This window comes from Pinus tabuliformis, chromosome 2_1 (genome assembly GCF_031772625.1).
Source record: "Pinus tabuliformis cultivar Carrire ecotype Pingquan chromosome 2_1, CPIR1, whole genome shotgun sequence".
Classification (NCBI taxonomy): Eukaryota; Viridiplantae; Streptophyta; class Pinopsida; order Pinales; family Pinaceae; genus Pinus; species Pinus tabuliformis.
This window is the reverse complement of record NC_142299.1, coordinates 593,910,238-593,936,423: the sequence shown is the minus strand read 5'-3', so window position 1 is coordinate 593,936,423 and position 26,186 is coordinate 593,910,238. Positions and strand designations below refer to the sequence as shown.

General features: G+C 33.6%; 1 protein-coding gene across 2 annotated transcripts; it reads right to left on the bottom strand.

Annotated features, from left to right (window-relative positions):
- Positions 1 to 1,544: 1,544 nt before the first annotated feature.
- Positions 1,545 to 4,079, bottom strand: LOC149201856 (WAT1-related protein At5g07050-like). 2 transcript variants are annotated; one of them, XM_089403027.1, is made up of 7 exons: positions 3,659 to 4,078; positions 3,452 to 3,511; positions 3,083 to 3,199; positions 2,667 to 2,898; positions 2,392 to 2,553; positions 2,099 to 2,250; positions 1,545 to 1,879 (listed from the first exon to the last, which is right to left on the bottom strand). In XM_089403027.1, the coding sequence occupies exons 1-7, from the start codon at positions 3,847 to 3,849 to the stop codon at positions 1,753 to 1,755; spliced, it is 1,041 nt and encodes a 346-aa protein (XP_089259153.1). In that variant the 5' UTR covers positions 3,850 to 4,078; the 3' UTR covers positions 1,545 to 1,752. The 2 variants fall into 2 exon arrangements, with proteins under 2 accessions (XP_089259153.1, XP_089259154.1); XM_089403028.1 differs by lacking the exon at positions 3,452 to 3,511 and having other exon boundaries at positions 3,659 to 4,079.
- Positions 4,080 to 26,186: the final 22,107 nt, after the last annotated feature.

Below are 26,186 nucleotides of genomic sequence, written 5' to 3'. Positions count from 1 at the left end.
AGGCCAAAAACCCAAATACACGGAAAATACAAAGAAAATCCACAAATCTGGATTTCAAATATTATGCAATCGCGTCTATAAACATATCGGGTACATGCCTTGATCGTTAATCGCAACCAATTGTCGCATACATCAATGACCCTTTCTATTGTTGCGATGCGATTCACCGATTGTCGATTAGCAGTATCGCATATCGTACAGTTGCATAATCACATGTCACATTGTCACAACGACCCTTGTATCGAGGATTCACTGATCTCTGATCACTCTATCGGCGCTATCGCTCTCAGCCCATCACATTAGTGTATCACATCGACATGGGTCTATGTCTCTGGTCGTCTGATCGCCGATATTACAATCGCTAATCACACATGTAAATGTCCTGGGGTTCCGATATCACTTGAAGCATTTCTCCGATTGCGATATGTCAGAGATAGCTAATCGGGGATCATTAAGGACTGCTACTCCGCCCTTTAACATTGCAATGTGATATTTGCATGTAAAGCCTTAAGCCCCTTTCAATAAGGATTTGCCTCATTTTTCTAAGAATAATGGGAAAACTTCTTTTTGCGATAACTGCTTCATCGAGATTCCATTTTTGCCCATTCAAATTGCAGTACATTTAGACATTTAGACTGAAGAGATCTTTGCAAAGAGACCATTTTCAAAAGCATCATTTGACTTTCATTTTTCCTATGTGAGGAAAATTCATAGACTTAGAAGTCTATGTTAGATCCATTTTGGATCAATATCCATGGTTAAGAATCTTTTCATCTTGTTATAAAATATTTTGATTGCGAAATAAGCTATGTTTGTTGGGCATGTGGTATTGATAAGGCATGGTATTGTAACAAATCTTATTTAGAAGCTAATAATATACATGGTAAAGTGGGGGTGAATATTCATGGTTAAGAATATTTTCATAATGATTTAAAATATTTTGATTGTGAAATAAGTTATAGTTTTGGGCATGTGGTATTGATAAGCCATGGTATTGGCCCATGGTATTGTAACAAAAGTCTATTTCTTACAAATTAATAATATCCATGGTAAAGTGGGAATGGACATCTATGGTTAAGAATCTTTTATTGTTATAAAATATTTTGGTTGTGAAATAAGTTATAGTTTTTGGGCATGTAGTATTGATAAGTACTCATATTGGCCCATGGTATTGTAACAAAGCCCATTCACAAGTTCAAAACAAAATCAAAATACAACAAATTGAATTTTATTATTTTTACTACTTTAACATTTTATTATTAATTGAGCCAACAATTAAATGTTTACAGCCATCCAAATACTAAGGTATCACTTTTATTTTATTTTTATTTTTTTTAATTATAATGATATTTAAAATTGTTTACCTACATTACACCATTGCAATAATAAATAAACATGATGAGCAAATAATCTTAAATTATAATAAATAGAAAGTAAATATATTATATAGGATTTAAATCACTAAAAAAATTCTGGAAATAAGCTCCTGATATGAATCATTAACTAGAAAAAGGTTATATAGTTCGTGTTTTGCTCTTAATCCATGAGTTTTGAACCTGTTTTAAATAATATTCTACCTCCATAATTAAAACACTTCAGCCAGATTCCCAATTGAACTGCCTCCATAAAGAAACGATTTCCTCCAATACACTCTTAAGACATATTCAAATACACTCTTGAGATATATACATTAACCATTAATTAGGAAACGTTAACATAAATATTTAATGAATCCACTTCATCTTTGCGATGCTATTTTGGTATTCCTGTCGAAATATTACTGTTAGACTCTTCGCCATCACATGGGGCTTTCACGTCCTTTGCTTTGCCCCAGAGCGTAGTATAAAGTCCCAGAATAATCAAAATTGCGCCCACTACCCTACAAGTATTCAGCATCAATATCACTAGATCAGAATTGCGTTCACCGCACTACACATTTTCAGCGTCAACATGAACAAGATACACACTGTTTCGAATCTTTACAAAATCAGAAGTGGTCATGTGCAGGGATGAAGTCAAATACGCTATTTTTGAGAAATATTTCAATCGGTGCATGATAAATATAAATGGAAATTATCGAAATTGTATTGTTGCTTACCTTCCCAAATGGAGATTCACATGAATAATGATAAGCTCCATGATTGCAGTGCAAATCGTGGCTAGTGGGTTGAATATTGCCACGAACACAGGCCCTCTCTTGCTTATACCCCAAGCTAACAAAAAAAATACCACTGAGGAACCTACCATGCCCTGAAACATTGAATGGATTTATCAATCAAACTATGTACTAAGGATTGTTCTAATTAATGTTTTGCTGTTATATTTAATCTGTTAATTCGCGAGAACTTTTTATTCCAACAAACAATTTGTGTTGAGTATCATGATGCTTACCGTATATACAATACTAAGAAGATCAATATTCCATCCTATAGACCATACATTCGACTTCTTACTCGCCAAGATAATACCAAGTAGAGCTGATTCTACTGCACTAACAACATTCAGGAGTGTTGTTAATGATAGTTGAGCCGGGTACCTCTTCAGCACAGGTGCCTGTGTTGAATTTCACCAATCATACCATTGACAGTCAAAGAATTATAAGCAGAATAATATTAATGGAATAGGTAGATAAAACTGAAAATGTAAGTAAAGATTTTAAAGATGACCTGAAAAGCAATATAGGCAGACCAAACCACAACGGCCACAAAAATGAGGATGGAGCCTAGAACAATATTAGGCTTAGATTTGTAAGTGATTTGATGGCTTTTCGCACCAGGCGATAAAAGATGAAGTTCGGGTCCCCTGTATAAGGTCATGACCATTGCACCAGTAACGCTTATAACTGTGCCCACAACTTTTGCTTGTCCTCTTAAACTTCTGAGATTCACTTTCTCCTGTCTAGGAAAACAGTCAAGTTGAATTAGGATCATGCCCAATGGTAATCCCCTGACAAGCAGTATTGTAAATTAAAGATCTGCAGAATTCATTTGATAAACAGAAAGGAATTTGACAGCTTGAGATGCACTGCAATTTCCAAAACTTAGTTCATCTGGCATAGTAATATCAATGTAACTACTTCTACCTTCGAAGTGTGGCTATTACAAAAGTTAAAACGGGAACAAGATTAAATGCTGCCGCAGTAAACGTGGAAGAAGTGTAGTGCAATCCTGGAATGTAGCAATTATGAGTGATCGCGATTCTGTAACAGAAAATCAATAAAAAATGATTTTATATTAATGCATTGTAACACTGCCGACACTAACACTAGTGGTAAATCCATTCCAAACACCGAAAGTACAGAAACTGGAGTTACTAGAACTTGCTTTCATATTGCTGGTATTTTCTTATAAGAAAGACTTTTAGGTGAAGCCTCAAGGAAAAATTTGAACAGGTTCATTCAATAATATTAGAGAAAATATAATGTCAGAGCTAGTGTCTAGCAAATACCTACCCACTTCCAAGCAAGAAAATTTGAAAAAGAACAGGCCGTGTCAGAGGTGGTCGTTGCTTTCTGCAAAACGGGATGACAAACTAGGTAATGCTCTCTTTCAGCGTCTCTCTATATGTCTATAGCTAGTTAATTCTATGATACTGTTCATTCGCTAATTGAAAATAAAAATTTTAAGACCTAAACAAAAACATCAGAATGAGCGTAAACCTTTCTGAAAAATAAGCCAGAGGAGCAATAGTTATTGTTGCAAAAATCTGTCTGTATGTCACAAAAACAAAGTGATTCATGCCATCTCCTAAGGCAATTCTCACCATAATGTACACGCCTGCAGAAGCTACCTGAACTATAATCTGAGAAAGATAGGGTTTGAGTTTCTCAATTGGCTGAAAAGAAGCCATTATATTATACTTCCGGCTAACCTGGCCGGAACCTTAAACGCTCTAGCCTCTTGTCATGGATATTTCAAGGAGACTGCCCTATAAACCTTCTTATATACCAGTGAGATTAAGCGCCCAACACGTAGACAAATCAGATTCTCTTGAAAAGGGGACTCAACTTACAATCGGGATATTTAGAAGATGTGCATTCAACTTTGCTATGGTTTATCATTGTCTTCAGCGCACCAAACGCTTTGGCATTATGCGATGCTATTCTCTGGTTTATCTAGTACACTGTTTTTATCAACTTTTTCATATTCGAATATTTAAGAGCTATTAGTTTGGAAATACTTTTTTTTATCAACTTTTTCATATTCGAAGATTTAAGAGCTATTAGTTTGGAAATAATCAGATTCGAAAATCTGATTATGCTGGTGTTAAAATAAATTAGTAGCATTGAGATAGTGCCGTCGGCGCATCAACTTCCAATGGCCTGGGGCCCTCGACCCTCGTGCATCTGGAGCCCCACCGCAAAAGGTTGTCTGCCTCAAAAATATTATAACAAACAAGAAATTAGTGGTACTGAGTTAGTGCCCTCAATCTACCAATCAGCTTCCAAATATCTGCATCCTAGTCGATCTGAAGCCCCACCAGAACCGGTTATTTGTCTAAAGAAATATTGTAAGTTGAGGCGTTTCAGTGCGTCGAGTTCAGTTGCGGCGTTTCAGTGCATCAGTTCGAAGAGAAATTCAGTTTACTCGTGGGGTCTGGGGTACATGCATTAAAATACACTGACAGTGGTGTTGATTCAGTTCTAACCATTCAATTCCTTTAATAAAAAGAAACTAACTTTATATTTATTTAATATTAAGAAAATTACATTTGATTGATACTATGAATTAATAAATGATACTTTTATAATTGATAATATGAATTGATAAGACCAGCAATAAATGAATTCAAATGAAAGTACCATAGTAACATATATCTATTCGGACACGTGTTCATTTTAAAAACGTGTAACTCTTCGGATATCATTTATAATATGAATTTATAAAGGATACCCATAAATGATCTCAAACGAAATTATCATATTAACATAGATCCATTCTAATATCTTTTAAGCTTTTGGATATTTTATATATTATGATATATAAAATATTATGTGTTTTATGAATGAAAAATTAATCTCAAGGAGAATCAATATTATAGTCTTTTCACTTTTTAACCTTTGAAAGAATTTAATAATAATTTTATTATTATAAATTTAAATTTATAAATAAAAGTTTATATAAAATTTCATATTTTATTTTAAATTTTAAATTTCTATTTAACATAAATTAATGTTAAATACTAATTTTAACTATTAACTTATTATTCATTATTTATGTAATAGGAAAAATTACTATATATTTATATAAAGTATCATATTAATATATTATATTTAAAATGGATATATAATATTAATATATTATATATCCATTTTAAATATAATATCAAGGTCATCAACCCCACCCTTGAAGATCAAAAGTATCTCTCTATTTTAACTAGCTCAAAGAAGAAAATTAATATAGCAAAGATTAGAACGAATTCTCATGAGCTCCATAGTGAAACTGGCCGTTGGACAGTTCCTAAAACGCCATGGATAGAAAGGATATGCCATATTTGTGAGAATAGGAGCATCGAGGATGAAAACCACTTCCTCTTAGAGTGCCCTACATACAACCACATTAGATCTCAATTTCACAACCTTTGTTACAATACTGACCTTCCTAGCCTTTTACAATGCCAAAATTATAGTGAACTCGGGAGGCTTCTCTCCAAGCTTTTTGAGCATAGGAATAAAATCTTAAATCAAAATAAACAATTTGTCTTTTTAGGTCCGATAGATCATTATTTGGTCTCAGCGGACGTTAACCATCATCATCATCATCATCATCATAAATAAATTTACTCATCACAAACAACTTCATTATATTTTTATTATTTTAAATATAAATTTAACATAAACTAATATAAATTAATGTTAAATACTAATTTTAACTGTTAACTTATTATTACATGATTCATTATTCATGTAATGTAATAGGATAAATTATTATATATATTTATATAAAGTATGACTTTGATATATTATACCTAAAATTAGTATATAAATAAACACATAATAAATAACTTCATTATATCTTTATTATTTTAAATTTGAATTTAGTTCCAATTTTATAAATGAGAGTTTATATAAATTTTTGAATTTAATTTTATTTTTTAAATTCAATTTAACATAAAATAATATAAATTAATGTTAAATACTAATTTAAACTAAAAAAAATCTTTCGGATTAATCACATTGATAGGATTTGGTCGACTTTTCAAACCAGGTAATGTGATTCATCTTAGTCCTAAAGATGGACCACATTACCTGGTTCGAAACATCCACCAAATCCTATCAATGTGATTAATCCGAAAGACTTTCTCCTACATTGTGGATCACAAAAGTCTTAGATCTAACTAATTTAAACTATTAACTTATTATTCATTATTCATATAATTGGAAAAATTACTATATATACTTATATATAGTATGAAATTGATATATTATAATTAACATGAGTATATAAATAAATTTTGCACATCACACACAACTTCATTATATTTTTATTATTTTAAATTTGAATTTAGTTCCAATTTTATGAATCATAGTTTATATAGATTTCTATATATTATTTTTAATTTATAATTTCAATTTAACATAAACTAATCTAACTTAATCTTAAATACTAATTTTAACTATTAAATTATCTTTCATTATTTATGTATTAGGAAAAAATACTATAAATATTTATATAAAATATAAGATTAACATATTATACTTAAAATGAGTAAGTAAAAAAACCTACACATCACAAACAACTTCATTCTAGTTTTATTGTTTTAAATTTAAATTTAGTTCCAACTTTATAAATGATAGTTTATATAGATTTTATATTTCATTTCTAATCTTTATTTTCAATTTAACATAAACTAATATAAATTTATTTTCAATTTAACATAAACTAATATAAATTGATGTTAAATACTAATTTAAAATATTAGCTTATTGTTCATGTTAAATACTAATTTTAAATATTAACTTATTATTCATTATTGATATAATAGAAAAAATAATATATATTTATATAAAGTATGACATAAATATATTATACTTAAAATAAATTTATAAATAAATTAATCCATCACAAATAAATTCATTATATTTTTATTACAATTTTATTATAATTTTATTATTTTAAATTTAAATTTATTTTCAATTTTATAAATAAGAGTTTATATAGTTTTTTATATTTAAATATTAATTTTAACTCTTAATTTATTATTCATGTAATAAGAAAAATTAATACATACTTATATAATTATAACATTAATATATTATACTTAAAATATGAGTATATAAATAAGTTACACATCACAATTGAATGGCAGTAGAAAACAACTCTCAATAAAGTTAAAAAAGTTGGTTTACTTTCAATTAAAGTAATTATTAACCAGATAACTTAAGGAACTTTTTACCTTTACTTTCTTTACTCATATATCGAAAAAACGTTTCATCTAGAAAAAGTATTTTAGATAAGGTGAAGATTTAAATAGCTTATTATTTTTTGAGTACAAAAATATTATATATCCTCTTCCTAGAGAGTCGTAAAAAATACCCTCTCATACACTAACTTAATAAAAATACTAAAATATCTTCAATATAAATTAGTTTTCTTCTTAATCCAATATATTGGTTTTGTTTTAAATCCAATATAATAAAGGTCATTAGGCACATGAAAATAAAGAATTCTAAAATACTATTAATATTTAATACCCAAACTTATTTTGATGTAGGTAGTTAATCACACAAAATATGACAAATTAGAAGGGAGGTGGTTATTTATATGGAAAACAATTTAACAAATAATAAAACAAGAAAATGGAATAAAACAGGTTGAGAAAAGAAGGGTAATTTAATATGCTTATATATATATATATATATATTTTTAATATGAAGAAAATTGTACAATGTTTTTTTTTTAATTAGTTTTTTTTTTCAATTATTTTATGTTTAAAAATATTTAAAATATATATTAAAATATTTTATTTAAAATGGATATCGAAATACTTATTTATGATCAAAATTAAAATATTATTTATTATTAATACTTTTTAAATATCTCTCTCGTACTTCTAATTCTATCACTATCTTTCTTTCTCTTCTTCTCCCTCTCCCCTCCATCTCTGTCTCCCTCTATCTTCTTTGTCCTCTCCATCTTCGTGCTTCCATCTCTCTCTTCTCCTTCTCTACCTATCTCTTTCCTCTCTTGTTCTCTCTCTTCCCTCATCTCCTCTCTCCCTCACTCTCTCTGCCATCTCTCCCTTGTCACTCCATCTCTCTCCACCTCTATCTATCTATGTCTTTTTTCTTTCCTCCCTCTGTTCTCTCTCTTCCCTCATCTCCTCTCTCCCTCACTCTCTCTGTCATCTCTCCCTTGTCACTCCATCTCTCCACCTCTATCTATCTATGTATTTTTTCTTTCCTCCCTCTCTTCCTCTCCAGCTCCATCTTCCTCTCTCCCTCTCCTTGCTCCCCTATTTTTTCTCTTCCTTCCTCTCTCTCCCTCTCTCTCCAACCTCCCCCCCTCTCTCTTGGGTAAATTTGATCTCATTGTATTGTGTTTAAGAAAGTAAATAATTTCAAAAACTCATTTGATTGCAAAATATTAAACCTATATTTTGGATCAATCATGTCAAAGAAAATAAAATAATGAAAAACATAAAATAATCATCCACTCTATTTTCTCTTTTAGTGTTAGTAACTTTGCTTACTCTCATAGTTTGGATCCTTACTTAAGATGGGTCTATGTTGGTTCTTAATAATATTATTTATATTATACATATTTCACATCTTTATATAAAAGTATTCTCATTTTTAATTTTTTCCAAACCTTGATTTAATTTCTATGGTAGTATTTTTAGTAGTAGTGAGGATAGGGGTTTCGATATATCTCAAAAGTAAGTATAATTTTTTTGCTTTTACATTTTATAAAAAAATTGTTATAGAATTATAATAAAATAAAATATTTTGATATTGAAATAAGTAATTGTTTTTGGCCAAGTGGTATTGATAAGCCATGGAATTGACCCATGGTATTGTAAGAAAGTCTTTTTACAAGTTAATAATATATATGGTAAAGTGGCGATGGCTATCCATGGTTAAGAATCTTGTCATATTTTTATAAAATATTTGGATTGTAAAATAAGTTATGATTTTTAGGCATGTAGTAATGATAATCCATGGTATTGGCCCAAGATATTGTAACAAATGTTATTCCCAAGTTCATAATATCAATGACAAGGTCGGGGCGAATATCCATAGTTAAGAATCTTGTCATATTGTTATAAAATATTTTGGTTGTGAAATAAATTAATTTTTCCGGGCATGTGGTATTGATAAGCCATTGTATTGGACCATGGTATGTAACAAAATTTTTTTACAAGTTAATAACATCTATGATAAAGTGGAGGATGAACATCCATGCTAAAGAATCTTGTCATATTGTTATAAAATATTTTGATTGTGAAATGAGCTATATTTTTTGGACATGTGGTATTGATAAGCCATTGTATTGGCAAGCACTGAGGCACTAAAATCTCAAGCACAAAGTGTCTGGATCTCAAACCACTGAAGCACTATAACGTTGGCACTAGAGTACAGGAAGGTTGTTCTATGTTGGGAAAGAAAAACTACCCTTGAGTGGAGAAGCTTTAAGTAGTGGAGAGAAGCACTGAAGCACAAGGTGGCTCAAGCTCGGAGCACTGAAGAATTAAGGCACTACAATACAGGACCACTAAAGGACATTAAAAAGTACTAGAACGTGGCACAGAAGGTAGAGGAAACATAACATGTTGTTGCACTTGGGTTGAGTATTGGGTAGTTGAACAAAAAAATGTTTGCATTAATAGCTTGTACATAGAAAATTCTCCCACTTTCCTGTTTTGGTATTGCACTGATTTACATCCATTTTCCCAGTGTCCTATGGATAGTTTCCCCTCTAGTGAGATTGATTCATACTTCCCTCTCATTCAAATTTTGGTGCTATTACTCCTTGCTATTATGATCACACCTAGACTCTTATTATCATCCTTCAAACTTTAGAATTGAAGATGTGTATTTTCCCTTTCTCTATTCATACTTCTCACTCTGTCTTTGAAAACTCTCCCGAACCATCTGATTCTCCCTCATGTTAGAATTGCGGTATAAATTGTTCTGGATATTGCAGAGACTTACTCTACTCCGGTAGTATTGGACGCTTGAAAATTTGACAAGACTTTATAAATTCGCTCTGGTACTGTTGGAGTGGCAGCATTGGGTGGCCTTGCCTCTATTGTTGGTGGAATTGTAGTTTATGCTAGTGTCACATTTGTAGCCTTTAATCCTACTATCTAAAGTATTTGTATTCAGAGATTGGATTCAACTCGCTTGACTAGTTAGACTGGACTAGTTTTCGGTCTCGGACATATCTTTTCTCTTTCATGCTTCCATTAATCTCTCCCTCATTTGCGGTTTGGTCTGGGATCGATCTTGGATCTGAAAGGTGGTAAACATTTTCCAGTTATTTTTATCTGGCACATCGTGATTGGACCCCGAAGTACTCAATTGGTGACAACCTGGATTATCTTAGTACTCATCTCCTGAGGTTTACAGACATATTTCTTTCTAATTCAGGTAGTTTCTCTTAGCTATTGCGGGTGAAGGTTTCCAGACGAATTTCTCGATCCCATATTTATGACCGCGTACCATGGGGGGAATGTTTGACTAACTATGGAAAGATTGATCATCCTAATAAACTTTTCTAGGTATGCTGCTCTGTCACTTCTATGGGGAATTTATGATCTACATCTTAGTACTTCTAGTACTCGTTGTTGAGACGGTCATATCGCATGAGGGGTTAATTGAATATCTGTCGATCCTTGAGGATATATAGATTTCACTTTCATTACTCGGATCACGAAACAACATCGGGTGGAGATCCAGATATTTCTTAAAATTATCTTTAACATATTATTTATTTGGGGCAAATCTTTGGATGGTCATAGACATTTGTCTCTTGTCCAGCCATTCCCACTCCTGATGGGGACAAAGAACGACATACTTGAACATGATGTGGAATTCAAGGATGCATTTTTACAAGGCACGATTTCTTCTGAGCGGGCAAGGTATAAGCAGATTACCCGAATGGACGTTTTAAACGAAGAAACATTGCATGCTAGTAAGTCTCTCATCCAAGACACGTGGACCTTGGCTTTTGAATTTCCCACTATCCCTCCTAATGCTACTTCCATACACAGAAAGGGTCGTCTGATTGATCGAAAACCCGTTCATTCGTACCCGGTGACAAAGCTCCTTAGCTTCGGTCATGACATAATTTGGGACTGAGTATCAAGATTGAAGAAGAGGGCCTTAGTAGGTAAGTGGATATTTGCAGAATTATTTGAACTGGGTATGCGGAATTGGGTGAAGAAAACATGGGAACTACTTCTGGGATATGCTCCGAAGATCAACATCCTGATGAACTCTTCGTTCAACATACATTTCCTGCACATGGAGGATGCCGAAAATATTCTGAAAATGCCTTGGGTTCGAGGGAGTTTCTTACATCTTCATAAATAGTACATCAAGTTTAATCCTTTATGGGACACGCCCAGAAATGAGATTGTATGGGTCAAATTTCCTCGGTTTCCCTTGAATTTTAGATGATGAGGGCTTTGAAGGAAATTGGTAATGCAATCAGTAGAATCATTTATATTTATCGCAAGGCGGTTCAAGTGAGAGGTAAACGATTGGCCTGGATATTAGTAGCAGTTCGTTTTTGTGGAGGCTTCTAAGAAAACCTAAATTTAGCAAGGGGACCTATTCGACTTCGACAATGTCTAGTGTTGGAATGTTAATTCCAACTGCAGCAGAGTTCGTGGACGCAGCAGGGACAACGACGGCATCAGGAATACAACGCCCAAACCACAGCGCCTGAAACCGGTCAGCATACCCGCCTGAAACTTCTCGGGCCATTTTCCGGCGAAGGGAATCTCCGTATATTTGAACCCGAGAAAATCTGGAGCAGACGCGTGGCTCTCCCCTGACATCAGCCAACGTAATTTCTCGGGCGTTAAAGTCCTGCTGCAAACTGCCTTCCGATATCAATCTCCGCCGTCCGATCTCCTCGCGCGTCCTCAGCCGTCGATCGCGTAAGGTGCATACGGGCCTGCAGCAAATCAATGCATTGCGTGGAGTGTTTGTCTTTTTGGTTTGACCGCCGTGGAGGAAAAGTCATGGCCTTTAATGTTTCTACGTGAATTAGGTGCGGCCCTTAAAATTCGTTATGGGCATACGTCCCATATATATATTTTTATATATGCATGTACGTAGTTTAGGTGTGGGCCTTTAATATTAGTATGGGCCACGTTTTTTTATGTATGTTTTTTATATGTTATGTGAGCCCGCGTGTGTGGTCGTCGAAATAAAAAATAAGTCTTCTGGGTATGGTGACTGTGCACCGAGGATGTGCATGTTTTTGTTTTGTGGCATATATTGAATGCACAACAGTGCGGTAAAGTGAGAATAGGCAAAAGTGTGGTGTGCTGCACGGGAGTAATTGCTCAGAGAACAAAGAGCAATGTTGTGCCTGCGCACGGTGGCGGTGGTGAATTTTTGTTGTAATGAACGCACAACAGTGCGGTAAAAACTGAACAGAGGCGTATGTAATTTTGTGGTAAATGTTAAACGCACAGCAGTGCGAGATATCAGGAGCAGGGGATGTAATTTTTTTTTACCCCATTGTAAAACAGAAGTTGTTGTAATGCCCACAGCAGTGGAAGACCAGAAATGAGGAGACAGAGTTTCTCCAGTGAATCCCTCTCTGCGCAGAGGATGAAGTGTGTAACAGTTTTTGTTTTTAAGCAATAGAAGTATTTTATGGCTGTGAAATGGACTGTTTTGAGTCATTTTGTTTTTAATAGCTTCGCTGTGCAAAGGTCCTGGAAGAAATGAAACAGAGCATTGGCTCTGTGGTATTTGCATGATTGGTTTTGGTATTTTCTCCATTCAAAAATACCCAACATCTAGATTATTGCGGAATCCCCTTTCATTGCATATTTTTCCACCTAACGTGGCACTTGATGAAGTGTTGCCCAAGTAGGAGATATGCCGGATGGGCTCCTCCGCGAGATGACTATCCTCATCGTCCACATGCGGAGACTGCGCTCCCACACAAAGGTACTTGAATTTCCCCCTCTCAGATCTATACTTCCACATCCTCTTTGTTTGCATCCTCTCTGTAAGGTCCTCGGGTGCGCATGCGGTTGGGCACCTGGCGAACCGGCCGCAGTTGTGTGACAGGTGCGCGGGTGAGAGGCGAGTCGGGGCACAAGCCGGGCACGGGCGCGGGTGACTGATGAGTTGGTGCACACGGCAGGCGCGCGTGGGTGGACCGGCGAGTCGGAGCACATGGGAATGCAACGAAAGCGCGAGCTAGGTGCGACGATATGTGCGACAGTTTGCGACAAGTGATAAAATGAAGTGCGATGGGGAAGTTTATACCCGTGGAGCGTTTGCCGATATGATCAAAGGGCAGACTCACATGGAGGGTAGGCCGACGTGTTTGCAAGGCATTCAAGGGGTGTGTGTGAACGAGATTTGATGGTCGGCTGGGCGAGCCACCACCCCATTTGCGATGGATATATATTATGACATTTGAAAGCGTTCAAAGGCATCATTCGATCACAACAACTTCGCATAAGGTGCAGGTCGAAGTGCGCATTAGGGACAAGAGATGAGCACATAGCTCATGCGCTTGAGGTTGGACTTGTGCACGGTTTTGGCTCGCACTTGGAGAAAAGTCAAAGGTTGGGCAAGGTGTTCCGTGGGTTGTTTGAAGTACCGGTTTGTGTCAAGACTTGACGAGGGTGTCTTGGTAGCTCGGGCGAGCACCCGCCCATCGTGCAAGGTGTTCACAAAGCTGAATAAAGGCAGTTTGCCGTGATTGTAAACTGACTAAGTATAGACTTGGATTTTGCCAAGAATACTTGTAAAAGCTTGTATTGTTGAAAGATTGATTAATACATATATTTCGGGCAGACTCATTGTTCAGGGAGTTGCCCCTCCCTTTATACTATGCAATTGTGTTCTTGTTATAATTGCTGTTGATAATGAATGAGTATGGGTGTTCATTGGTATAAAGGCTAAACATAATAATACTTGGTTGAGAAACACAAACTAAGTAAGAGGAAGTGAATTAGGCGTAATCCACGAATGTAAGTATTTTTGAAAAGAAAGTGTTCAGTGGTGCCACACCTCGCTAAGAGCGGTTGAAAGACTACTGCCGGCTTGGGGGCGTGACACTCTCCCTCTCCAACTCGGGTGAATCTACATGTTGTACCAGGTGCTGATAACCTTCCTTGCCCTCCACCTGTTGTTGAATTATCTTCGGAGACTATTACTATCCCATTGACTAAAGAGTCTCAATTTTTATCTGTTAAACATAGTTAGATCCCTGAGAATTATCCTCCGTACAATTGTTCTGAATTTCCCTACTCCCCTAATCCTACCCTCTGAAAATATCCCTTCATGCCCCCACTCGATTTTGTAATATCTCCGCCTCGTCTCCGCTTGTTGATCCCTCCTTGAACTCCACCCATAACTCTATTGGAAGCGACATTTATTTCCTTCTTATTAATCCTTAGTTAGACATAAATGAATTGCCCATTCAGAAGGCTGACTCTTCTCAGAGCTACCGCCACATCAGTTTGCACTCTACCAAAAACTGTTCAGAAAATTCACGATGAGGGTAGTAAACATTTTTGGGGTCGATCTAGGCCACATTTTGATCTCTTGCATAACTCCGTTGACCTGATGGATGTCCCCATCATTTCTTCCCCTGACCCTCAGGCACTTAGAGCATCACAGCTCACTTTTGTGCCTCCATGATGTGTATCATTTCCATGAATATTAGGGGTTTGGGGAACCGCTCGAAGCTGTTGGGGATCAAGTATATTATTTAGGATACTTGTCCTTTTGTTATTTTAATTCGTGAAACTATGGCTGACTCTACTCAATCCAATGGAATTATGATAGGAATTGTCTCAATGTCTAAATCAATGATGGTCGATCATGTTTATTTTAATGTTTATAATATTTTTCATAGGGTTTATATACATTGGGTTTATAATATTATTCCCTTGGATTTAAATATTATTCCCTTGGGTTCATAATCCCTTGGGGTCTTAGTATTAATCCATTCATTTTATTATTCCTTTGGGTTTCTCATATTAATCCCTTGGGTTTATTATTCCCTTAGGTTTATAATATCGATCATGGTAAATCATTGTCAATCATAGCCAACCCTACTTGAATGTCACATTGTGACAAGGATTGTCTCACCGTGAAAATAAATAATAATCCCTTAGGTTTATTGTTCCTTTGGGTTTATTATATCAATCCCTTGGGTTTATATTATTAGTCCCTTTTGTTTAATATTATTCCCTTTTGTTCATAATCACTTGGGGTTTTAGTATTAATCACTTGGGTTTATAATATCAATCGCTTGGGTTTATTATTCCTGAGTCAAACATAATTTATTATGATGTCCACCATGGTCCAACATGGAATTGTGATAAGGATTGCCTCAATATGAACATCAATGATGGTCGATCATGTTTATTTGAATGTTTATAATATTTTTGTTAGGGTTTATATACATTGGGTTTATAATATTAGTCCCTTGGGTTTAATATTATTCCCCTGGGTTCATAATCCCTTGGGGTTTTAGTATTAATCCCTTGAATTTACTATTCTTTTAGGTTTATAATATCAATCATGGTCAACCATTGTCAATCATAGCCAACCATGGTCAACCATGTTTGAATGTTGCATTGTGACAGGGATTGTCTCACGACCAAAATAAACCATGTTTATCTTTGTGTTTGTAGTATTTATATTTGGGTTTATCAATATTGGGTTTATAATATTATTCCCTTGGGATTAATATTATTCGTTAGGGTTCATAATCCCTTGGGGTTTTAGTATTAATGTAAATAAGTTGGGATTACTATTCCCTTAATTTTATAATATGAAAATCAATGATGGTCGATCATGTTTATTTTAATGTTTATAATATTTGTCTTGGGGTTTATATACGTTGGGTTTATAATATTAGTCCATTGAATTTAATATTATTCCCTTCGGTTCATAACCCCTTGGGGTTTTAGTACTAATCCCTTCGTTTTATTATTCCTTTCGGTTTCTCATATTAATCCCTTGGGTTTATTATTTCCTTAGGTTTATAATATCGATCAGGTAAACCAATTGTCAATCATAGCCAACCATGGTCAACCATGCTTCAATGTCACATTGTGACAAGGACTTTCTAACCATGAAAATAAATGATGTTTATTTTACTGTTTGTAATATTTATATTTGGGTTTACGAATGTTGGGTTTATAATATTAATTCCTTGGGTTTAATATTATTCCCTTGGGTTCATGATCCCTTCGGGTTTTAGCATTAATCCCTTGGGTTTATTATTCATTTGAGTTTATAATATCAATCCCTTGGGTTTATTATTACCTCATGTTTATTTTATCAATCCCTTGGGTTCATTATGCCCTTGGGTTTATATTATTAGTCCCTTTTGTTTAATAATATTGCCTTAGGTTCATAATCCCTTGGGGTTTTAGTATTAATCCCTTGGGTTTATAATATCAATTGCTCGGGTTTATTATTCCTGAGTCAAACATGGCTTATTATAATGTCAACCATGGTCCAACATGGAATTGTCATAGGAATTGTCTCAATATGTAAATCAATGATTGTCGATCATTTTTATTTTAATGTTTATAATATTTTTCTTAGGGTTTATATACGTTGGGTTTATAATATTATTCCCCTGGGTTCATAATCCCTTGGGGTCTTAGTATTAATCCATTCGTTTTACTATTCCTTTGGGTTTATCGTATTAATCCCTTGGGTTTATTATTCCCTTAGCTTTATAATATCGATCATGGTAAGCCATTGTCAATCATAGCCAACCATGCTTGAATGTCACATTGTGACAAGGATTGTCCTACCATGAAATTAAATAATAATCCCTTGGGTTTATTATTCCTTTGGGTTTATTATATCAATCCCTTGGGTTTATTATTGCCTTGGGTTTATATTATTAGTCCCTTTTGTTTAATAGTATTCGCTTTGGTTCATAATCCCTTGGGGTTTTATTATTAATCCCTTGGGTTTATTATTCCTTTGGGTTTATTATTCCCTTGGGTTTATATTATTAGTCCCTTTTGTTTAATAGTATTCTCTTTGGTTCATAATCCCTTGGGGTTTTGGTATTAATCCATTGGGTTTATTATTCCTTTTGGTTTATTATATCAATCACTTGGGTTTATTATTCCCTTGGGTTTATATTATTAGTCCCTTTTGTTTAATAGTGTTCCCTTTGGTTCATAATCCCTTGGTGTTTTAGTATTAATCCCTTGGGTTTATAATATCAATAGCTTGGGTTTGTTATTCCTGAGTCGATCATGGTTTATTATGATGTCAACCATGGTCCAACATGGAAGTGTGATAAGGATTGTCTCAATATGAATATCAATGATGGTCGATCAAATTTATTTCAGTGTTTATAATATTTGTCTGAGGGTTTATATACGTTGGGTTTATAATATTAGTCCCTTGGGTTTAATATTATTCCCTTGGGTTCATAATCCCTTTGGGTTTTAGTGAAAATCCCTTGGGTTTTTAGTATTAATCCCTTGGTTTACTATTCCCTTAGGTTTATAATATCAATCATGGTCAACCATTGTCAATCATAGCCAACCATGGTCAACCATGTCAATCATAAGGTTTAATGTTATTCCCTTAGCTTTTTCATATTAATCGCTATGGTTTATTAATCAGATAGGTCTCTTTGTCCAACATCACATTGTGACAAAGATTGTATCAATATGAAAATAAACAATTTTCAACCATCATCAACCATGGAAATTCATATCCATGGTCCAACATCACAAGATTTGAGAAATATTGTCTCAATATGAAAATCAACCATGGTCAAACATTTTACACCACATTTAAAAATGGTTGTATATGCAGTTTTATTAATGGTCCACCACGGTCCAACATCTGATGCAGGGTTAGCCCTGCTTTATCCACAGTATGCATGTAGACCTATGCATAAACCATTTTCCCAAGAATATATATGACCTACCAGGTCAAAACTTCATTAATAGTAATAGTTAAGGCCCTTTCCATTATCTCTCATGTGGAAACATATTAATAGACTAACCCAATGTCTAAACCCTCTTTATTGAGACTTTAATCACCCATTAAACTTCATTCCCTTTAATATCGTGACTCATACAACCCCTCTAAGCCATTATTAAATCCTTATTCGGCACCATATACAAAACCCTTGGGTTATAATAGTGCTTAACCTTAAAACCCTTCTATCGTGCTTCAATCCATTATAAACCCTTTATGATTGATAACACATAAAACCACATACATCATACCTTTTTCCGCCAATTCTCGGTCTCTGCACAATTCCTGAGAATCACATTTATTGCAGTTGCTCATCACCATTTACTGTGGTAATACCATATAAATACCTTTATCCACCTCTAACTCCGATATACGACTATCAGAACATTTGAATAACACTCTGCCATAAAAGCCCTCGACACAACACTTTATAGAAATACAAAGGAAATACATTAAATTTCCACTCCAAACCATATAAGCGGATCTCAAAATTTATACATCTGCATTTATCATATCGTCATGTCCACTCATCGGCCTTCGTATTATCCTCCGTCGTTGAACTGCTCTCGCAGATCTGATGCTTTACATTGGTTTCGGGATCGCTTCACAATATTTCAAAGAGAGGAAGCGATTGCGACATGTGATGTATTGCCGGACCCGAAACCTTATCGAATGCAACTTAGAACCCATGAGGTCCATAAACACATGTCGTATCGGAAGTTTTAAATTGTAGGGATCAAGCGATAGCTAAAAGCCAATAGAAATAAGTGCTAATCAGAGATTGGGCGAATTGGCGATCGGAGATCGGAGGATGTATGTGTCCCGATTGTAACGATAAGAAGGCTTTAGGGAAAGAATTTAATAAAAGGGTTAATGAAGGCTTGGGAGTTAATTTAATTCCTGATAGTGAAAGAATATGAAGGGTTAGACTATGTGCTAATAGATGAATGTTCCCACGTGAGTTCTAACTAATGGGGGCCTTAACCATATAATGTATTGAGGATCTAACTTGGCAGAGAGTTAACAATTCTTGGGATGAATGTGATTATGCATTGTACATGCATACTGTGGGTAAAGCAGGGGTAACCTGGAATCATTATTCCCTTATGTTTATAATATCGATCATAGTAAACCATTGCCAATCATAGCCAACCATGGTCAACTATGCTTGAATGTCACATTGTCACAAGGATTTTCTAACCATGAAAATAAATTTGTTTATTTTATTATTTGTAATATTTATATTTGGGTTTATGAATGTTGGGTTTATAATATTAGTCCCTTGGGTTTATTATTCATTTGGGTTTATAATATCAATCCCTTAGGTGTATTATTACCTCATGTTTATAATATCAATCATGGTCAATCATGGTTGAATGTCACATTGTCACAAGGACTGTCTCACCATGAATAAATAATGTTTATTTTAGTCTTTCTAATATTTATATCTGGGTTTATAAATGTTTGGTTTATAATATTAGTCCCTTGGGCTTAATATTATTCCCTTGGGTTCATAATCCCTTTGGGTTTTAGTATTAATCCATTGGGTTTATTATTCATTTGGGTTTATAATGTAAATAAGTTGGGTTTACTATTCCCTTAGGTTTATAATATCAATCATGGTCAACCATTGTCAATCATAGCCAACCATGGTCAACCATGTTTGAATGTTGCATTGTGACATGGATTGTCTCACCATCAAAATAAACCATGTTTATTTTAGTGGTCGTAGTATATATATTTTGGTTTATCGATATTGGCTTTATAATATTAGTCCCATGGGTTTAATGTTATTCCCTTCGGTTCATAATCCCTTCAGGTTTTAGTACTAATCGCTTAGTTTTATTATTCCTTTGGGTCTAAAATATCAATCCATTGGGTTTATTATTCCCTCAGGTTTATAATATCAATCATGGTCAACCATTGTTGATTCTCGCATTGTGACAAGGATATATATTAGGAGTTTATATAATTACTATAATAATAATATAATATCTATATAGTAATATATATAAATAATTTGGTTGTTAATATTTATATAGTTATTAATAATCCTAAATACTGATAATAATTAACCCTATGTATACAAACCCTTATATTTTGTTATTATAATAATACAATATAATTGTGATTATTTTATTTTTATTTTTATATTATTAGATTATTTAAATAATATAATGATGATCTAATATTATTATGAGCTATTCTTATTATTAATTAATATATATTAGAAGTTTATATAATTATTATAATATTTATACATTAATATATATAAATAATCTGGTTATTAATATTTATATAGTTATTAATGATCCTATATAGTTATTAATAATCCTAAATACCCATAATAATTATTAATGTGGTTGATATAAGCCTATCGGCCTATATCAACCACATTGGAAGATGTGGTTGTATATATGCTTGATATACGCCGATAGGCGTATATCAACGATATAGGTAAGTATGGTTGTGCTAGTTATTTTAATTCGTGAAACTATGGCTAACTCTACTCGATCCATTTCATCTTTTAGGCATATTTTTCCTATGTGGCACATTGTAGCTGTAGGATCATCTGGCACTTCTCGTGGTATTATTTCTCTCTACAATCCATGTCAGGCACATTTCCATGCATGTAGTCTCTTTGCGGGTTTTCTACTATCTAGACACATTCAACGTATTCCTGATTGCATATATATTCTTAACAGGTATGCCCCTTATCGGTATCGATCAAATTTCTTAGAGAGAATCAAAATTTACAATATATTGAAGATTAAGGGTATCATACCGGTTGGATATCAAAATGCTATGCTCATGGTGCATGAATCTTGGGTAAAGACAATAGAAATGATCCATTGGCTAATAGCCTATACATTCTATTTGTCAAGATCCATCTGGTTGACATTTGTCTCAGCCCTCTCACTCTGACATGGAAAAATAGAAGATCTGGAGGACACATTCAGAACTGAATCGATGGATTCCTAGTTCAAGAGGATTGGATTAAAAGGTTGGGATACCTAAAGTCATCCATTCACAAGACTTATATTTCTAATTACACTCCTATTTTACTCAACTCGAGGATGGAGAATGTTTGAAAGGGGATCCAATTTAAATTTAACAAAGGATGGTTGGATGAATTTTAATTCAACAATGTGGTTTGCATAGTTTGGTCTGAAGTGTCAGAGATTTGTGAGGATTCCGCTATGAAATCCCTGGTATATAGGATCAATACTATTATATGTAGAACATGAACCTGGGAGAGGACCAAAAAACAAGAGATCATTGCAGAACTGAAGCATATCTCACAATTTGTTTTTGAACTTGGCGTGTCGTTGGAACAAAAAATGACAACACACGATGATCTGGGAAACCTATGATTATTGGAAGAAAGAAAAAATGAGATATTGAACATTCAAAACGTTACTTGGAGACTTAAAAGTAGAGCTAATGGGCTTTGGGAAGGAGACAAGAAATCAAAGTTCTTTCATAGTATGCTACTCATCGAAACATTGCAATACGATATGGTAGGTTGAAACTCTTGAGGGGCATATCAAGAATACTACCTGGGATATAGAAATTGATGCTGTAAAATTCTTTGAACATTTCTATCAGGCCAGTAAATATGTCCAATTCATTGATTAAGAATAGGCACTAAAATAGTATCATAATATGTTTGATAATTTCACTAATGAGGAAATATACAATCTTGTTACCTTGGAGGAAACTTTGCATAGATTGGGATCCTTTGCTAAGGATAAAGTCTAGGTCCAGACGAATGGACTGTGGAATTATTCATACACTTCTTTGAGTTGTTGGGTAGATACCTTATGGATATTGTCAAAGAATCTAGAACAAGGGGAAAGATTTCAGGAGCAATCAATTCAACATTTCTAGCTCTCATTCCGGATAACTGATCCCCAAAAACCTTCAGGAAATGCAAGCCTATTTCCCTCTACAAAATTTATACAAAATTATTTCAAAGGTAATTTCCAGACATATTAAATTGGTCTTATCCACTCAAATGTCTAGAAAACTGTTTGGTTTCCTTAAGAATCACTAGATTGATGATGCAATAGCAGTGGCATAATAGTCCATCCATACTATTCACACAATGAAGAAGGAAGTTGTGGTAATGAAAATTGATTTACACATAGCTTTTGATAGTGTGGATTGGTCATATATAAGGCTCATTCTATACAAGGTTGGCCTCTGAAATCATAACGTGGAGTGGATTATGGCCAACATAACTTCGGCATGCTTTGTTCTAATTTTGAATGGACTTCCCTCACACTTCTTCAAAGTGGGTCATGGCCTCCGACAAGGATACTCTCTTTCCCCACTATTTTTTTTACTACTCATGGATGGTATTAGTCTTAAAATAAAAGAAGCTTAGTCCTATAATATTTTTCATGGAATTCATATTGCATGCTTAATCAATATCACTCACTTGCAACAATGTAAACTTTGAAACAGGAACTATAAACTCAAAACGAGAACTCTACCCAAAAAACCAGAAAAAAACATGAAAAACAATGCTAAAAATGAAAAGTGTGTATACTAGAACGATGGTTTTTTTTTAAGGTCAATTTTGAACATGTTTTAAAAATGGTAGTGAGAATGAATTCTTTGTGCCAAAACCAGCCTGAAAATGGAAAGTGCTAATAATAGAACGATTGATTTTTTGTTTGGTTAATTTTCAACATTTTAAAAAAAGGCCAAGAAAATCGAATTTTTATGTGCAAAAATTGTGCAAAAAACACCCTTAAAACGAAAAGTGTTGATGCTTGAATAACAAATTTTTTTTTTTTTTGAGGTACATTTTCAACATTTTGAAATAATGGTGTAAAAGATTTTGTTATGACTCCGAAAAACATTAAAATTTCAAAAAAATAATGAAAACATAAAATTAAAAATAAAAACAGTTAAAAAAAACACAAAAAAAAAAGTTAAAAAAAAAAACCAAAATGTAAATGAAAATATATATTAAAAACAAAATTAACCTATAAAATATAAGAATTAAAAAAAATTAAAAAACTTAAAGAAATAAATAATAAGGAAAACATATTTTCAAAAAAATAACATTTTTTTTTAATGTGGTAAACCATAAAAAAAATTTGGAAAATAAACTATAAAATTAAGTAAAAATAGGAAATTTTAAAAAAGTATTGAGAAAAAATAAAAAAATTAAATTAAATTAAAAACAAACTAGATTAAAAAAAAAAAAAAAAAGGATTTTTTTTTTAAAACTACACAAATTAAGATTAAAAACATTTTCAAAAAACCCTAAAAAACAAAAATATGCTAAAATTAAAAATAAAATAAAAACCCAAAAAACAATTAAAAATTTTAAAAAATACATGTTTTCAAATTAAACATCATTTTCAAAGAAACAATAAGATTAAAAAAAGCTGAATATATTTTTGATATTTTTTAAAATAACATTTAAAATATTTAAAATATATATATTTTAGAAATATATATAAAACTAAAAAAAACATTTAAAAAATATATATATACAATAAACATATTTAACAGAATTTATTTTTTATTTAAAAAAAACAATTTTATTGGCCACTGCCCCCACGGGCAGCCAGGCGGTAGCTATTCGCTTCCAAGAATTGAATAGCCACTTCCCGGCCACCCCCACGGGCGGTTGGGTGGTGGCTATCTAATTCTCAGAATCGGATAGCCACCACTTAGCCGCCTGTGGGGGTGGCGGGGTGGTGGTTATCAGATTATCAGAATCGGATAGCCACAGCTCGACTGCCTATGTGGGTGGCTGAGCAGTGGCTATCCGATTCTGAAAATCAGATATCCACCTCAAGGGTGGTCAGGGGGTGGTTATCCAATTCCGAAAAATTGGATAGCCACCGCCTGACCGCCGGTGGGGGTGGTTGTCTGATTCTCGGAATCGAATAGCCATTGCTCGACCGCCCGTGGGGGTGGCTATTCGATTCTCTGAATCGAATAGCCATTGCCCGGATGCCCGTGAAGGTGGATATCCAATTCTTGGAATCGAATAGCCATCGCTTGGTTGCCCATGGGGGTGGCTATTCGATTCTTGGAATCGGATAGCCAACGCCTAGCCACCAATCGGGGTGGCCGGGAGGTGGCTATCTGATTCTCAGAATCAGATGGCCATTGCTCGGCCACCCATTGGGTTGGCAAGGCGGTGGCTATCCGATTCCGAGAATCGGATAACCACCCCCATAGGCAGTCGGGCGGTAGTTATTCGATTCCGATTACAAGAACTGATACTGTTATGCGTTCAATATTTGTAATATGTGATTTTTGCATTAATTTTTGAGTTAATCATTATTTTTTGAAAAAAATGATTATTATTATTTTTTTGACATGAAATTCATAAAAAAAAACTATTATTTAACCATTTTTAGTCAAAATTTTCATATAAAAATTGTGATTTTGACATGTCAATTCTAACAAAAATTATCAAAATGTGTAGTTTTTTAGTTATATTTATGTTAAAAATGGTTATTTTTATGTCCATTGTTAAAAAATATTGCTTTTTAGAAACAATTATTTCATGTGGATTGAAAAATAAATTAAGGATATATAAATATCTAAAATATCAAAAATTCAAAATATCAACCTTCTAATTTAAAAATGCAAAACAATAAAAACCTCACTACAAAAAAATTAAAATAAAAATAAAAAAAAGAAAATATGAAGAAAAAGACCACTTCAAAAATTATTAAATTCACAAAATAATTATTTACATTTCATACATTAGAAAATTTAAAGTCAAAAAATAGGTCTTTTATAAAAAGGGTCTGATGTAGAATTACCACTTATTTAAATCAGCATGAAAATCACTACCATTCTAAAATGCAATGTACATAAAAAAAAAAATTAAAGTGCCAAAAACTATGCTCTAAAAAATACATGTGTGTTCTGCGTCACCCCTTTTCAAAATCGGGTCACTTTTTTTCTATCTTTACGAAATGGGTAACAGTATCAGTTCCATTTCAAAGTTTACATTGTTTTGTTCTTTGTAGACAATATTTTAACATTTGGTATTATCTCTAGAGCACAATGGACTCCATTGCACTACATTTTTTCCAGATATGTAGCAGTGTCTTGTCTCGAAATAAACAGTAGAAAATAAATTTTATATTAATCTGCTAGTGATATCTCGTATATTGATTACATTGAAGATATATATTCAAAGTAGCAAAATATCCTTTGAAGGATGGTATATCCTACCTAGGATACAAAACCAAACCCTGCAACTACAGGAACACATATTGGTTTTGGTTGGTTGATAAAAATAAGCAGAAGTTATCAAACTAGACTCACAGATTCTTCTCTCTGGGAGGAAGATTCATTCTGGTGTAGGTGGCACTACAACATATTTTTGCATTTTGGGCACATATCTTCAGGATTCCTAGAGATATTGTCAAAAAAATCACATCTATAATTACTAACTTTCTCTGGAGTGGCTCAGAGACCCCTAAGATGAATCTCTGCAAATGGTTAGACTTAACTATTCCAAAGGAATTTAGAGGATGGGGACTACTTGATAATTATACCTCTGGAAATGCTTTGCTCATAAAATCATTTTAGAGAGTTATTAATGGTAGTGGAATTTGGAAAGATATCATTCATTCGAAATATTTGAGACATCACACATTGGAATAATTATGAATCCATAATCTAGAGGAGCCCCTTGAATATACTTCCATGGTGGCGAATGGGGATGGTGTGGGATTTCAGAGATGGTGGGGAAATTATTATAGACACTCACAACATGAAAGGATTGAATGGAGAGTAGAAATTACAGGAACACACTTTGGAAATCTTTAGTAGAAAATGAATCTTTTTCCTGAGCCAAGCAATTAGCAGATTCCAAGATTGTTGTCTTATTTGGAAAATAGCTTCAGAATTTGGACTTACTAGACAATATGAAAACAATTGGAGAGAATTCACCAATTCACTCAACCACACAAGTCTTTTCCATAGCCCCCAAGGAGACAATATCACTTGGAGTGGG